The sequence below is a fragment of the Nanorana parkeri genome, unplaced genomic scaffold, assembly GCF_000935625.1.
Source record: "Nanorana parkeri isolate BGI_ZX_2015 unplaced genomic scaffold, ASM93562v1 scaffold1498, whole genome shotgun sequence".
Lineage (NCBI taxonomy): Eukaryota > Metazoa > Chordata > Amphibia > Anura > Dicroglossidae > Nanorana > Nanorana parkeri.
In genome coordinates, this window is record NW_017307766.1 from 114809 (window position 1) to 131676 (window position 16868).

Here is a 16868-nt window from a genome sequence, read left to right on the forward strand (position 1 = left end):
ATTTATTATATTATAATTTCTTATAATTGTGAAAAAGTGTCAGGCAGGGCACTGGACAAAGCTCTAGGGACAAAATTGAAGTGAAATAGTTTGATACATAAGTGTAATCATAGCAGATTACATTGTATTGTGTGTATTCTGTGTACATTACAACTTTTCACTTTTGAGTTTCCAAACTGCTGATCTGATGGGGTAAATCTTCCAAAGTGATCATCTGTTCCAGTGACAACTGTCTAAAAACCGGAGACTCTACAGATTTCATTCACTTTCTGTTGCATCTCCAAGACAGGAAGTTAAGGGAAAGCTCCACAGGGGCATAAAGAGTAGAAAAAAAGAGAAGTGTTTTAAAAAAATGTTTTGGCTTTACATACCCTTTATGTAGAAATAAAATATATTGTTTACCTGCAGCTCTACAGCCTGAAAACTACATTGGCAAGTGCAATAGACAAACATAAAAGTCCATTACTGAGATAGCTAGGGGTTAAGGGATAGGGAAGAAATAATGTGGTGTGTTAAGTTAGGACAAAATATCAACTTTAACATGTATAAGATAGCAATAGCAATAGCTGTGTTAGTTATGCTTACAAAGTGAAAAATTAGCATGGATGTATTGTTTTTATGTGCTTTAATGGGGCCATGTTATTATTTCATCAATATGTTTGAGTACACTAATTTTTAGTTTGTAGTTACAAGATGGGGGTTAGTTGAGAATTGTCTGCCCTAATTATGATGTGATGGGTAGCTTTATTCCAACTGAGTGCTGCAGTTGACCTCAATTACAGAATCATTTTGCTTACTCATATGTTAGTTTATTAAACAAGGCTTAATGTATTTTTCTTGTAACTCTTGCAAAAATAGACTTTCAAATTAATATAATATTGCTTACTGTATTTCTCTGTTGTGTGATTTAACATTGCTGTAATTATTTTCTGATTTAATAAATACCACTTTAAACAAACCTCTAATGCCTTAATGCACTTAGGGAACTGCAACATTGCAGATAGGTAAGTTGCAGTTAAAAAACAAAAAATATTCAAATCCAGCATTTCAGAATCACCAAGCCATCACCACATGCCTTGAAAAAAAGGTATTTTGATCATTGTAAAAATCTGCATCTGTAACGTAGATCTAAAACCCTAACTGAATGCCATTTGCTAAAATACTGTGTATTGAAAATAATATGATTTAAAAAAAAATTGTGTTTTATTTGTATTTCATTGTTTTTGCATATCAGTGCTACTGATCTCCTCCATCCTCTTTTAGCCACTTCCTGTCTACATACACTCATTCCAATGTCAGCTGCATATAATTGTTCTGGATTGGCTTCCTGTTGGCAAAATGGTAGACTATCAGGGTTATTCCCAAAAGGGTGAAGAGGTTGGAGAAGGCAGGAGAAGTGAACAATCTAGGACAACATAGCTGATTTGGAAAAATCCTCCAATTCAGCTCACTTTCCAAATCAGCTATGTTGTCCTAGATTGTTCACTTCTCCTGTCTTCCCCAAACTCTTCACCCTTTTGTGAATAACCTTGTATGTCTGCACAATATGTGTTGGCAAGGCCATTTGTAGGCTCAGCCAGGGGATGTGACAGGCTGACAACACAGGGGCACAATTGTGAGACAGTTGTCACCCCATAGCAGTAAGTCTCTGAACAAGACCCCTCATGGTATTGTCATTAGGTATTATTTTTGTGAATATAAGTTTGTTATATAATTGCAGTAATTTGCATATGTAAAGAGATTAAAAACAACACTTGCAGTTACTGTAAAGGAGAATCTTGGGGAGACTGGAAAATACTCATCCCCATAATTACAGCTGAAGTGTCACACTGAAGCTGTCACACATCGGTCTAGTGATCAGGAACTGAGTGATCACATCCCGCCGATCACTCGGTTCCAAATCATCTCCCTGCAGAGAGCAGGGATTCCGTCCCCCCCTCCCTGTTCCTCCATTGCTGACTGGAGGAATGGATGGGGGAGGAGCGGGCACAGCTGGCTCTGCTTCTAGAGTAGCAGAGACAGCTGTCAATCAGGCAGCAGGGTGGATCCCAACAATATTGTCGGGATCTGTCCCAGCTGCAGCGTGGCTCTGCGCTGTCAGCATATAGTGGGCAATAGCCTGCTATATGCTGAGTTTTGGTTCACAGGAGGTCATTAGTATGTGTCCTCCTGTGACCCTAAAGAGAACTATGGCAAAAAAAAGGTTGAGCCATAGTTTTCGTTTAACATATTAAAGCTTATATGAGATTCTAGTGAATGGGTTTAGATCTTCTCTAATAAAGTTTATCTTATAACTGCTACTTACCTGGCATGCTGAATTTCTACACTGTAGTTGTGTTTTATAATGGAGACATTTTTGCTTTAACCTATGTTCACTTCAGATACTGTGAATGGAAACCTCTCTTGTATTATTTTGTCTCTGAGAGGAGAATAAGATTCATTGTGGGAAATGTATCAAGGAGCAGACAAAATCTGGAGCAGCTGTACATGGCAACCAATAAGCTTCTCTCTTTCATTTTAAAATCTTAACTGAACAAAGAGAGAAGCTGATTGGTTATCATGGACAGCTGCTCCAGATTTTGTCTGTTCCAGTTTTGATAAATTTCCCTCATTGTAGATTAGTAAAACAAAAAAAGTCTGTTAAAATATATAAATAAATCGATTAGTGTTTGACCCAGGTTAATATTGGTGTCAGTGTTAGCATCAGTGTGTTTTTAAACTAGTGTCAGGATTTTATATTTACAAGGTTATTTACTAAAGGGTGAAGAGTTTGGAGAAGGCAGGAGAAGTAAACAACCTAGGCCAGAATAGCTGATTTGGAACAAAATCTCCAATTCCAGATCACTTTCCAGTTCAGCTATGTCTGTCCTAGATTCTACAGTTCTCCTGCCTTCTCCAAACTCTTCACCCTTTTGTGAATAGCCCTGTTAGTGTCAATTTTAAATTTGTTAAAGTTGTTTATCCTTTGCCGATTCCAATAGTTTTGCCATTATTCTTTGTATATTAGAGTCTCCTTCATCCTGTTACCTCATAACAATTGTCATTATGTCAATATACTTGGGACCATAGTCTCTGTGTGCCACCAGACAATGCCACCGTGTGTATAGGAAGGCGCCTGGAACTGAACAGCCACTGAAGTACATTGAGGAGTTCCCTGGGCAAAATTTAACTATTCTCACTAGGACCAAATACCATCTTAAGACAAGTTTCAAGTTAGTTTCAAGTGCAAAGAGTGTTTTAAAAATAGGACTTAGTAGTGGACCATGTTGGTGCCCACATATCTTCTCACAGAGAATAACCCAATTCAGCATTCCACTTCATGACATAGGAGGTGATATGAAAGTTAGATTCTATAGTAGATCATCCTGGCATATAAAAATGGATCCTGAATATCTCAGTTTTGGAAGTAATGAGGAAGAATTTTCTGATCTGAAGATATTAGAAACATTTGGTGGCAGGGAGTTTATATTTGTTCTGAAAGTACTGGAAGGTTTTTATGCCATCAAAGGAGTAGAATTTATACAGATGTGTATTGTTGGAATAAATCCAATGTTTGAATGATTCTGGGGAGTCAGTGCAGCGGCAAAGGAGATATTGAATAGATAGGATAAAAGTAGGAGGTGCGGCAAAATCAAATCAGAATCCCAAACTTTGAGGGAGTAAAGGGTAATGGGTTTTTGTTTACTTTATACCTGTCCTTCAGTAGGAGCAACAAAGTGTTAATTAATCTAAGTGGACCAATTTTCATTGCATCTATACTTACCCAAAGGGGAGCTTTGTAAGTGGAGTGGTGTTTGGGCAGCTGACTAATTTGGGCAGCTAAATAATATTTTGAGAAATTTAGAATACACAGACCTCCATTAACCCTTGAAAGGTAAGACACCTGAGTGGATTTTCACTGCAGAATGAAATAATTTATATTTAATCCAGGCCACAAGGAGTGTTTTAGGCGTAGTAAACATAGTGGGGAAATTTGCAGCATGAATCAGTTAACAATATATAGGAAATGAAAGTGTTGCATTATCAATCATCAATTTAGAAACAAAGTCAAAAGTAGCAAATGTGCCAAGCAAATTAGGCAAGCAGATGAGAGGGTTATTTAGAAATAATAGGGCATCATTTGCAAAGAGGCATAGCTTATATGAGATTCTCACAAGATCAAGACCCTGAATATCAGGGCAAGTACTTATCATTTTCACCAGGGATCTTATTGCCAGAACAAAGAACAAGGAGCACATGGGACAGCCCTGTCTTGTTTCTTTCAGGAGAACCTACTGAAAGAATTGGACTTAAAGCCCATATTTGTACAAGTATACTTGGATGATGATACCCAATTTATAAAATCAGGTGATCAGTGCCAGTTTTAGTGTCTGTGTGTTGAGTTAGAATTAAAAAAGCAAAAGCACACACTTATGAATATGGGCTCTGTCATGCGTATATACAACAAATAAAACACACATCTGCGGTATCACCATGAGTAGGTGAATTTATTTTGGGTTTTTTTCCAGTTTTTTTGTGGTGGGAAGAAATATACATGTAAAAATAGTTTGGTAGTTGCAAATATGTGCAGTTTTACTAACACATGTATAGGTTGCAAAACTGGGTTAAAGCTTTAAGATTTGTTTTTACCTTTGTCATTAAGGGGTTAGACTGATGGGGCTCAAGCAATTCTGATATTTCTTTAGTTGTTCTTTTTTAACTTGCTAAACAGGAATACAAATATGCGCAAAAGTTATATTTAAAGAATTTAGCCAAATCACTCCTGAATCAAATAATGTTTTTCCTGAAAAATGAAAAAGTGGTAAAAGTTGTAAAAACATGTAGTTTTGATAGATATTGTGTGATATTAAGTTTTCTAAATATTTCTTAATGTTTTATTTAGTGTATTATATCTATTTGCAATGTAAAATATTTATGTTTTTCATTGTAGGCATGTATACTGGAGAGACAAATATTTGACTTCTTGGGCTACCAGTGGGCACCTATCTTGGCAAATTTTGTTCATATCATTATTGTCATTCTTGGATTATTTGGAACCATCCAGTGCAGAACACGATATATAACAGGAGTAAGTATGTTTATAATTCTTTGTAAACAAAAACAAACTATGATTTGCTCACTTCCAGATTTAAAAAAATCCTGACAAATGAAAATAAAAAATAGTTTTAAGATTTCAGTAGATGAAGGGTAGACATTTACCTAAAGTGAACCTGTGGTTTTCCCATGTAGTTTAAAAACATGTTTACTTTAATGTTTGTCCCTTGAGCAGCTTATATTCACCCTCCCTTTACGCCTCAGCTACTATGTTCACTAATCGAAGTGAGAAATACCCTGTACTTTTGAATATGTATGACTCACTTATGTAATCTATGTAATCTCTGACTAGGATTGATTTGGAGCTGAAACAGGGTATTTTCTTCTTGTATCCAGCAGTAAACGAAGTGGTAAACTGCATCGTGGTAACTCACATAATGGGGTCTATTCACAAAGCTGCCGAGGGCAGCCGAGTGAATGACCGATCAGAAGTGAAGTGAAATAACGGCAATGCACTTTACCAGTAACATGTTGTTGTTTTTTACATGCACAAAGCATAGCTTTACTATAATGTGCAACCCGTAACTTGCTGTATTATATTTATGTTGTAAAGGACCTTCAATTCAATGTAAAATGCTATCTTAGAAATGCTCAAAAACAGTGACATTGAATTTAAAACAAAATAATGAAAACATTCATTATTTAACATATTTCTGTGGAATAGATGACGAAATTAATTTTGGGATTGGATGCAAAAAATAATGATGAGAACATAAAGGAATATATACAATATAGATGATACAATCTTTGTTTTTTAGAGTTGAATACATTTTACAAAAGAGAGTACATATATTTTAATACCATTATTTTTCCTATATTTAAAGTATACCTTCACTGCTGTAAAAATAAATAATCTCCTGATCAGTTATCTATCTAAGGGGTTTTAGCAAATCATTACAAAGCCCTGCTACTGCGTTTCTATTAAAACCAACACATGGATTTCACTCATTTCCTGCTGCCACTTCCTACTGCTTGAGTGCTAGATGGGAGGGTATGTCTGCTAAAGTCACATGACCAGTTCCAGTGTTTTTCTGAAAAACGCTGTGTGTCAATAACATTAGCAGGAAAGTTTGTTTCTGTTTTTTTATTCACAAACAGCATGCATAATGTACACTTGGTTGCCTTGGTGACAAGTAAACCAGATTTGAATTTCTGGCACTTTTTGGAAAATCATAGCTGACTTCAGAGTGAAATAGAAAGTTCATATTTTATTAACAGCAACTGACAAACCTGCTGGTGTAGCAATTATACATGTTATATTTTTTAACTGGAGTTGAGGATTCCTTTGAGCAGTAATGCATTAACTGCCCTTTAGCTTTGCTACAGACTGACACTCAATATGTATGTAAATTCAAAAGCATTCCCTCTTGGGGTATATTAAAGCTAGGTAGGGTGATGCTGGCACCAGAACCATCCCACTTTTGTGAACATCCTATACCTATCCCTGAGGACAGTTATAATCAAATCTGTGTCAGGTTGAAAAAATAATCCATAAGTATTTAGTTTTCCTAAAGGTACATTTCTCTCTGGTTTAGAGTTGCAACATTGCTGATAGTGCCACCCACCCCCTATCCTTGTGATGCCTAAGTAATACCTTACAACTGTTGCTTAATGAATCTATAGCACTGTGGATGATGTATTTTAGGGGGAAACCTTTTCTGAGACAAACATGGAGGCTGCTGTTGCTGACTTGAGGTTCTGAAAATGCCTTGTTGCCATGCTGACAATACTTTCAGGGTGATATGATAAAGCTTTTGCAACAATTTCCTGGCATTTGGGCTGTCTCATGGAGCCTTGCTCCATAGTCAGAAACGTTATTTGAATAATATAACCAAAGCATGCAACAAATTTAAGTAGCTCTTATTAGCAACAGTTTTGCATTATGTTGTTATTGGCTGCAACATATTCATATAGAAATACCACCATTTCAGACGTAAGAAATCTTGCAGTAAATAAGACCTAGTTCACCTTGCTATAATTTTTTTCCTCATTGTGCCCCCCCCCCCACTCAGTGTCCTGGCTCAGTGTCCCAGCTTAGTGTCCCCCTCCAGGTCACTGGTTGCTTGGACATTGGCAGCTGGGCAACCTGCATCCTAGTGACCAATGAGGCTGTGTGGCTGAGCACCATTGGTTGCTAGGACAATGACAGCGTCATCACACGGCTAGCTTGGTTGCTAGGGTGCTGTCTGCTGCACAGTGTTATTAGTTGCTAAAATGCAGATGGCTGCCATAAAAAGCTGGCAGGCATCCTAGAAAAGATGCAACAGAATTGGCACATTCTGCCAATTGTGGTGCATCTTTGCGGCAAATTCTGACATTTACATGAATCTGTCCCACTCATCAACATTTGTTGTACAGTGGCTTAGCAACTTTTCTAAAAAGTGTCTGTACCATTTTTTATGAAATTCAGGGTTTGAGTCACAGACCTGGGCCCAAATATGCAGACAAGGACTTCAAAGCCTTCAGTTATTTATGGTTAGGAGATTGTCTATTTTGGAGATTTGCTGTAGTTGTTTTCACCTTCATTTGAATTGTTTTTCTGTTGCATTCTCTAAAATTAATTTAAATTTCAGCAAGTATTTAGTTCTATAATGCCACCCAAAGTATATTTACTAGGATCACATACTAATTACTATATTTTTGGTAGGCTATTGCATAAAATAATACTATTGCCTCACCAAAACCATAAAGGCAATTTAGGTTTTATTGCATGGATAGCATCACAAAAACTATGCTCATTGTAATTTTAGACAAGCTGATAGCTACTAATTTGAATAATATTAATCATACTAGAAACTGTGAAGTACAAATTCAGTAGTGATACATTTATTTTTTTACACATGCAATGTGAATTGTTTAGTAATGTGTTTGTGTAGTAATTCCCACTTCAAAATTGCTGTAGCCTTTCCATATTTTTTAAGCAACCCATTAACATGCAATACCTTTGTATACTTCACTGGCTTCATAGTTTATATCAATGAAAGATATCATACTAAAAGCTATGGACACAACAGCCATCCTCCACTGTGCCTTCAAGAGTGGCACCTGAGACGACCTCCTTAAATGGCTTTATCGGCAGCATGGCCCTGCTGAGTGGTACAGTAAATGATTAGAAAACATTGCCAGGGACTGCCCATACAAAACAGGTGAAATGTGCCTAAAGCATATCTAAAGGTAAAGCATTTTTTTTTAGTTTTCAATAGAGTTGGGTAGGCCTATGTCAATTTTTGTTTATTGCCAAGTCCCCACTAAGGATTCAAACTTTGTATTTGTCCTGATGACCACTGTCACTGGAAGTGAGAGAAAATCCAAACTTTGAGTTGTCACTGGAACAGAAAAAGAGTGGAAATCTCCCAATGGGGACACCTGGTCCTGCCTGAACTGTATAAAGTCGGGTATGCACGCTTCTATTTTCTTCGTTCAACCTGCCGGCTGAATGAAGAAATCTCCTGTTGTCTCCTCTGTATTCTGAGAGTGGCCATTCAGCCGACAATTTTCCGACAATCTCCTTTGATCAGCTGGTTTTGGTTGGAAAGGTGACGACAGCGGCACTCACACATCAAATTTCATCCAGTTCATCAAGAATCGGTCAAGCGGTCAAAATTTGAAGTCTGGCTTAAGAGGGGAATTACCTCACTTTGGAGAGATATCCTCTCACTTCATGTTGTCTTTACAAGTAGAGAGATCTCCACAGTAGGACAAACATGACATAAAAAAACATGACAATGGGTTTTAGCCATGTCCATCTCGATCCAAAACAAACAAAAAAAATTATACATTCATTTTGCGCCCAATTTATAACTAAACAATTGTAAATATAACATTACATTTTTTTTTTCTATCGTACAGTATGCACATACTGTACGATAGAAAAATGTGCGAAGGTAATAAACTTCCTTCCACTGCAAACATAAGAGGAAGAAAACATTCTTGCACAATGATTATTGGAGTATTAAATGGATACACATACTTCCCTAGGCATCCTGCCTAGTGCCTCCTGTCCTGCCATTAACCATTTTGATGCCAAGGCCATTTTTGCATCAACATGTTATACACCACATTATATAACATTATATATTATCTGAAAGCAAAGACCCTGTAGAATAGAATGTTGGCAGTTGCATATGTTTACGTTGTATGATATTAGCACAACTCTTTATCAAACCCAACATTTTTGTAAAAATACACTCAATTAATTAATACATTTAATTTTAGTGGCGAAAAACACAATATAATACCCATTTTTTTTTAATATAAAAGATGAAGTTACGATGATTAAATAGATACCCAGGTTAAAAATTGCATGTGTCCATAAAACGGCAACAAAATACTTTACCTCAAATTGTCCATAGGTGACGCTTTAAAAGCCTGTACAGGTCATCAGTTTAGAGATATCTGTTACTTTTATATTAAATATTTACTACTCAGATCCGTAATCTCCATGTGGAGATATCTGGCCCTAGAATTATTTCTCACTGTGACACACGGGGCAATTCCAAACATGTGTAGCGAGATCATCGTTTTGGTACGTAGGCTCACCCAACATGTGTTTTTGTTAATACGCATGCATTTGCGGGGCTGAGGACTTTAACATTTTAAAAAAATATTTTTACATTTATTTTATTTGATATTTTTTAAAAACTTTTTTTTTTTTTACTTTACTTTATTGCTATCACATGCTGTAAGGTGACAGGTAATCAGACAAAACAATAGACCCATGACAGAAATGTAAAAATTGCCCCTGTCCATAGAAGGTATACAGGTGTAAGAGCTGAAGTAGTTCATCCTATGTGTTTTCCTCTTTGCTTCTAAAGCAGAACTGAACCCTGAAAATAAATTGCAATTATACACAGTTTTTTGGGGTTTTTTTGTGGTAGAAGAGACTTCCTACATTTCTTATGCCTTTTTTTACTAGCAATTTGTTTCTCACAAGGTCTGCTGCACATGTGTAGTACAAACTACACATGTCTGATGATAAGAAGTGAAGCCTACTGCATGAATGGTTCAACTCCATTGTGCATGTGTAGAGTTTTATCATTACTGTCTGGCAGCAGGAGAAACTTCTTAGAAGACAGCACTAGTGGCTGTGGGTCATCAAGGGAGAGTGCAGCACTGTCATTGTGTGCAAGTATGCTTTGAGTATTTGCATATTATTGCAAATGTTCATCCCACGCCTCTTCCCCCTATTAAGATTTAAAATGAATGTAATGTTCCATGTCATTTGCTAGTTTCTACCCATATGTTCTTATATAGAAAATATTTATGTAGGGAATATGTATTTTCTTGTTTTTGCACTGGTTGATAGATATATGCAATTACGTAGCATTGAGAACTTATATATTCCTTTAATCTAACTTCATCTCACACCTAACTCCTGATGTGGCTAAATGCCCAAAGACACTTTAAGGTCAAATTAAATAAAATAAGCATGACAGTAGCACCCTGTGTAACAGACAATTGATGATTCTAGGACAGAGAGTACAATCCCAAATTTTACTGCAATTTAATATGAAAATGGGGCAGTATATGTGGCACTCATTTTTTTACTTTGATTTATGTTTAAGTTGTCATATGGCTATGTTTTTATAATGGAAAATGTGCCCCAAGCCAGAATTTCGGCACCTGCTTTTTTTTAATAACTTGAAGATAATTTAGATTTTTTTTTTTTTTTACAAGATTGTGCTACAGTTTAGGTTGAAGCGGTGTAAAAGATTGCACAGCTGTTTGTTAGCTTGAGGCTCTAGCTTTGTGTTTTGGTTATATTTAGTAGAAAGCTTTTTTTTATTGGTCTCTACGGAAATCTTTTTACATCTGGCATTTTCAGGAACACCTTGTACGAAAAGAGCACAAGACAGTTTTTCTTAAATTGTCCTTGGTGTGTCATATTAGTGCGCTTTGCCACTTAATTCCTGCTGTAAGGACTGACTGATAGTTTCTCCACTGCAGTATCTGCTCTGTGTGCTCTCCATGTACACTGCTACCCTCAATGAAAAATGACTGTGTGCTTTCTGTAAGCAGCCATTTCTCTATAAAGGGATTATGTCCTAAAATAAATGTCATGCAGCAGGATACTAGAACCAGTATGTGTGACCAGGATATGGATTTGAAGGTCTTCAAAGCTAGTGTACTGCAAAATAAAGAAATAATAGAAAACATAATGGAGTTCTTTTTTGCTTCTAATTCTGCTCACTTCAAATCTGGAAACACTAAACGTACAGAAGGCAATGCTCTTATTATCTTTTTAATACAGTTTCTATGTGGAAATAAAGTAAGAATGGGGAAATTGGTCATTGCCAGGTAAAATATTTGGAATTCTTACAGATATGTAGAGTATTTCTGGAGGATAATGTGGTGAGAACAGGGCTAAGTACAGTAAGTTTCATGATCTGTCAAGAGAAATGAAGACATCTGGGAACTATGAATTGAGCTCTAGTGAGACACACAGAATATAATCCATTATCAATGTAAAATAATGGAAATAGATAGCTGTTGTCAGCTTACTTGTAAAAATGTTAAATTAGCCACAGCCATGGTATATGTGATCTTATTCAAATAGCTTGATACCCCAATACTTGCATCTTGTGTAGCTGACCCCTCTGTATAGTTATTTTTTTTACATAATAAGTTTTTATTGAGGGGCAATTTTTTATCAAAACAAACACAGTTATCGACAAGCAGGTGAGTAAGATCATATATACACATATATATATATATATAGGGTTACATTGTGGAAACAGTGCATAATCAAATGGTTTCAAGCTGAGAATCAGCATTCCCATTTCGACCCGGTTGCAGATTTAAACCCATGTGAGAAAGTAGGTGGATCTTATCAACACCTGGGGCAGTGATGGGTGAGAAAGATGGAAAAGAGAGAAGAGAAAAAAAAAGGGGGGAGGGGGGTAGGGAAGTGTGGACAAAGTGGACAAGTAAGAAACAAAGAGGTAGAGAAGCAGAAGGTAAGAAGTTTCCTCTGGTGAAGTAAATGATCAAGCCATGACTTAATTGGATTCCCATTTCTGTACCTTGACAAATGTAAAGGGAACATGGGATCAAAGTGATTTAAAGTGGTCTGAGTCCATATATACAAGCCAAGGTGTCCATTTTTCATTGAATGCAGCATGTCTATCATGTAGGTGTGCCGTCAACATCTCCAAATGCATAATGCGGTAAAGTTCCCTTGCCCATTCCTTCATGGTAGGTACTCTAGTTGAGTTCCAATGCCTTGGAATGAGAGAGCGGGCTGAGGAGACACAGAAGCGGAGTATGTCCTTCTTAAAGTGTGAAATGGAGCCAGGGAAAATGGAGAGTAGCGCAACCTTCGGGGAGGAAGTAAGAGTAGAATCCGTAACTTGTCGATAGACCATGAAGACTTGATCCCAGAAAGACCTCTGGGGGGCAGGACCACCAAATGTGGTATAGAGAGCCAGTTTGGGAAGCTCAGCGCCAACACATCGGGGAGGTGCCAGGGAAGATCCTTTGAAGTATTTTGGGGCTGCGGTACCATCTCGTCAAAAGTTTATAACCTGTTTCTTATGCTGAACTAGCAGTGGATATCTTATGGGTAAAGAGAAATGCTTGTCGAATCTCTACGTCCGTAAGATCAAGAGACAGATCACGTTCCCAGGCATTTACAAAGTATGGGCGTGAGGTGGATTGTGTGGAGCATAGCAGACGGTATATTAGAGAGATGGTATGTGTAGGAGGATTAGGTGTCGTGCAGATGGTTTCAAACGGGGTGAGTGATCTGTGTAGGTTAGTTCATGAGGTCAGGGATTGGTAAAAGCTACTAAGTTGGAGGTATTGGAGCCATAAGCCCCGAGCCGTTCTGTCCGTGAGGAGAAGGTCATTCAGAGGTTTGAGACCAGTTGTTGAGAAAGCAGATAGGATGGGGGACGGTTTTGCTTTTTTCCATAGGAGGAAAGAAGAGGATATCTGTCCCGGGGGGAAGGATGGATTATCCATTCTGGGGGTTAAGGGCCCCAGGTAGTGCGAAAATTTTCCGTCTTTGAGGAGAATGTACCATATCTTTAGCAGGGGAGGGATGCAGAGCGTGGCCTGAGAGAGGGTAAGATCCAAGGTATGGAAAGCGGGGGGGTAGGGGAGACGTGCAGTTCCAAAAGCACCCAAAGCTTGTGATCTGCCTGGAACAGGCGGTCAAGGATATTGGTAAAGAGAGTCGCTTTGTGGTACATTTTCAAGTCTGGTAAACCCATTCCACCCTCTCCTTTACGTCGGGTAAGGATGGAGTAGCTCAGTCTTGCAGGTTTATGGGCCCATATGTGCTTAAGAAGGGAAGTTTTTAGTTGTTTGAAAAAGGAAGCCAGGAGGGAGATGGGTACCGTTTGGAACAGGTAGAGGAAGCGGGGGAGAATATCCATTTTGAACAGGGACATGCGGCCCAACCAGGTATGTTTGAGAGAGCTCCAGTAACGGAGCTTGACAATGGTTTTTTGTAGTAAGGGTAGGTAGTTAAGTCTATAAAGATCTTCTAGGTTAGGCGGAATGAGGATCCCTAGGTATTTAATGTGGGACTGTTGCCAGGGAAACGGGAATTGAAATTTAAGTTGCGAGACTTCTAAAGGGGGGAGGGAGATATTAAGAGCTTCCGTCTTGTGCAGATTGACTTTTAAGTGGCTAACTCTGCCAAACTTACGAAATTCTTCCAAAAGGGAGGGGAATTCAATTCTAGGGTTCTTAACGTACAAGAGTATGTCATCAGCATATAATCTCATTTTATGTTCGATATTAGCTATGGGTATACCTTGAATCGATGAATTTGATCTGATGGCCTCCGCCAGGTGTTCCATTGCAAGGACATATAAGTATGGAGAGAGGGGGCAGCCCTGATGGGTACCATTACGAATAGAATAGCTGACCCCACTGTATAGTTATAGCATTGAACAGTAGCTCTGTTGCACAGCTATTTAGTTCAGATTGTTTTAAAAGAACAATACAAAAACTAAACCATGGGACCGGCTCAGGCACCACACCCCTAAATATATGTAAATGGTATACTCATTGGGAGATAAGTTTTATAGGTAGAAGCAGTTAGCCAGCACACATATTTCTTGTATAAAAAAGCATACATTTTCCTTTGAGTGACATTCTTAAAAAGGTATATAAACCACATGTAATTAAAATCATGAAAATATAAAAGACATGTCACATGTTGCATTCACATATGATAAAACAGTACCTTGACATAGAGAAATATATCACTTGAAAATCTCCGGATGTTGTTGAAAATAGGGACCCCTTTCCCCAACGTGTTTTGTTCTGAAAACAACTTCCCTTAAGGAGGTTATGGAGATATAGGTGAAGTATACTAAAAATACCGTAGTGACTCCCCTTCAAGAGGCCGAAGGAGAGGCGGCAATAGCACAGGCTCCTTCCAGGACCAAAACCAACTGCCATAATATAACTTGAATTATATAATCCATATATGACAAAACCTAACTGCTGAGCCAAGTACATAGTTTTGGGGTGCTAAGTAAGGTACTAAAATATCAAAACATACCATAGAACTACTGAGCAGCATATAGAGAGATACTACCATACCTGTCTACATTATGTGGAGCTGCTCAACTGCAGCAGTAGAAGGGATAATATCCAAAGCCCAAAATAGTGAGTAGTAAAATATAAATAACTGTATTTTTGCTTGCACACGAGTGGATGATGAAAGTCCGAAGAGCTTCACCTTATTTACCAAACTTCCCCTGCAAAGTGCAAATTCCCTTGCAAAATGGTCTATGCACCTTTAGTAAATCAACCTCATAGAGTATAGACATGTAACTATAACTTTCACTAATGCTGGCTTAAAGGAGAATTCAGTAAAAAATAATGAAAAATAATCGTATTATTGAAATTACTTAACCTCCCTGGCGGTATGATTATGCAGGATTTTATCATGCCAAAGCGGTATATTGTTTTTCATGGCAATTTGTTGTTTTATATTGTAGGCCTGTAATTCTTAGTAAATCTTAGGAATAACTCTGTCCAAACAAGAGTCCAGTAGACATCCTGGGTATGAAAATGCTGAATGCCGGCATCGGCCAGGCGCACAATGCAGAGGACACCGCGGGCTCGCAGGGACAAGGTAAGTGACACTTTTGCGCAATCCCGAGTGTGGCTCGGGGTTACCGCTCTTGCTACTGAAAATTAACCCTGAGCCACACTCGGGAATACCGCCAAGGAGGTTAAAGCCATAGTAGTTCCCTTCTGCAGAATTTCTGCATGAAGATTAGCCCATTAACATCAGCTTTGATTCTTATTAGTTACAGCAATGCATCATTTAGCATTTTGGTACAAACCTTAAATTATTGCAATATACAGTATGCAACACAATACACAGAATAAAATAAATTTTAATGCTAGTAATTTGTGCCCATCAAAAATATTTTACATCCTAATCCTCGAATTAATAATGAGAAGATGTTACATGCAGCCACAGGAACTTGATAATCAGTGCACTGTACATGCTCCAAATTTAGTTGAATCTCCTTCTGCATACAACCCACCTTTTTCCTAAAACAGAGTGTCTTCCTCAAGCAAGCCCATTCCACTATTTGACCTGCAGCACTGATTACCCTCCTTTTTCATCCCATGCAATGGAATTCCAAATCCCATATTCCACTGACCTTTACCTGCCTGTGTTTCAAACTCCAATATCCATCTCCTCTAAGGCCTGTGCTCCACTAACACTTGTCATGTAAGGAAGTGTTATGGTTTAATTCTCAAACTTCGATGTGCCATCTGTAGAACTAATGATGGTTTTGATGGCTGTCAGGACTGTTTACTGTAGGAAAGACATAGGGGTCTATTCACGAAGCAGCTGAAGGATCTAGCTGTAGCTTTGGCCAATCCTTCGGCTAGCTTTGGCCCCAGGACCCCTTCGGTTCAGTAGAACCGAAGGGCTGCTGTACAGGCTATTCACTATAGGCCGTAAGCTCCCGAACTTGGCCGAGCGGCTCAGTCGAGCCGAACGCATATGCCTCGGCTCGTCTGTGCCACACTGAAAGCTGAAGCTGGCAGAGCGGCCGGCCATTGCCCGGCCGACAGCCTGCTTCTGACAGCTTGGCGGAGCCAGCCGTTATCTTACGGCTGGCTCTGGCCACTTGCAGAGAGATCAGCGTCCCTGGTTACCAGCTATGAGTCACAACTGTATTTGTTGTTGATTGTTAACATGCCTCCTCTTCACATGACCACCTTCCCCATAGTAATTTTCTGTGTTCTTCTGATGTCTGTAAAGCTCATGAGAATATGAAGTCTCTCAACAAGCTTGGTCCCTCGCTCTCATCTCTTCATGGCACAAAGAAGGAGCATAGATTTGCAAAAAATGGTTGAATGTAAGGGATATAAAATTGCAAACAGCAGCACACTAAATGAAAAAAGGATTTTAGAGAGCTTGGCAAAAATGTGAAAATAAATAAAAAGGTAGTCAAATAAACAAACCAGCAGAATTAACTTTCAGGTAAGTATACGCTTGAATATGAATTCGTTTTTTTGTAACAAATTGTTTTATTGGATTTTCATAAAATATACAAGACATTGCACATAGGGTTCAGTACAAATATCATTCACACAATAAAATATGAACAATAAGGTACAAATTGGTTACAGGCACTATGTGGATATCTTATGGTAGACAGAAAGTAAAAACAGGGGAAAAAAGAGGAGAAGGGGATAGAAAAAGACAGGAAAAAGGAAGAAGCAGATAGTAAATCCATCGGTGTAGGAAATTACCGGTTCAATAGATCCGCAGCCTGACTCCGGGG

The 16868-nt window shown here is 38.2% G+C and overlaps 1 protein-coding gene across 1 annotated transcript in view; it reads left to right on the forward strand.

The window, feature by feature from the left end:
• Positions 1–3378: 3378 nt before the first annotated feature.
• LOC108798529 (sodium/potassium-transporting ATPase subunit beta-1-interacting protein 2-like) overlaps positions 3379–16868 on the forward strand; it is a 244365-nt gene continuing 230875 nt past the window's right edge. The window contains exons 1-2 of the mRNA XM_018570294.1: positions 3379–3480; positions 4931–5068. Coding sequence (XP_018425796.1) covers positions 3379–3480; positions 4931–5068 — 240 coding nt within the window. The remainder of the gene's footprint in view (positions 3481–4930; positions 5069–16868) is intronic.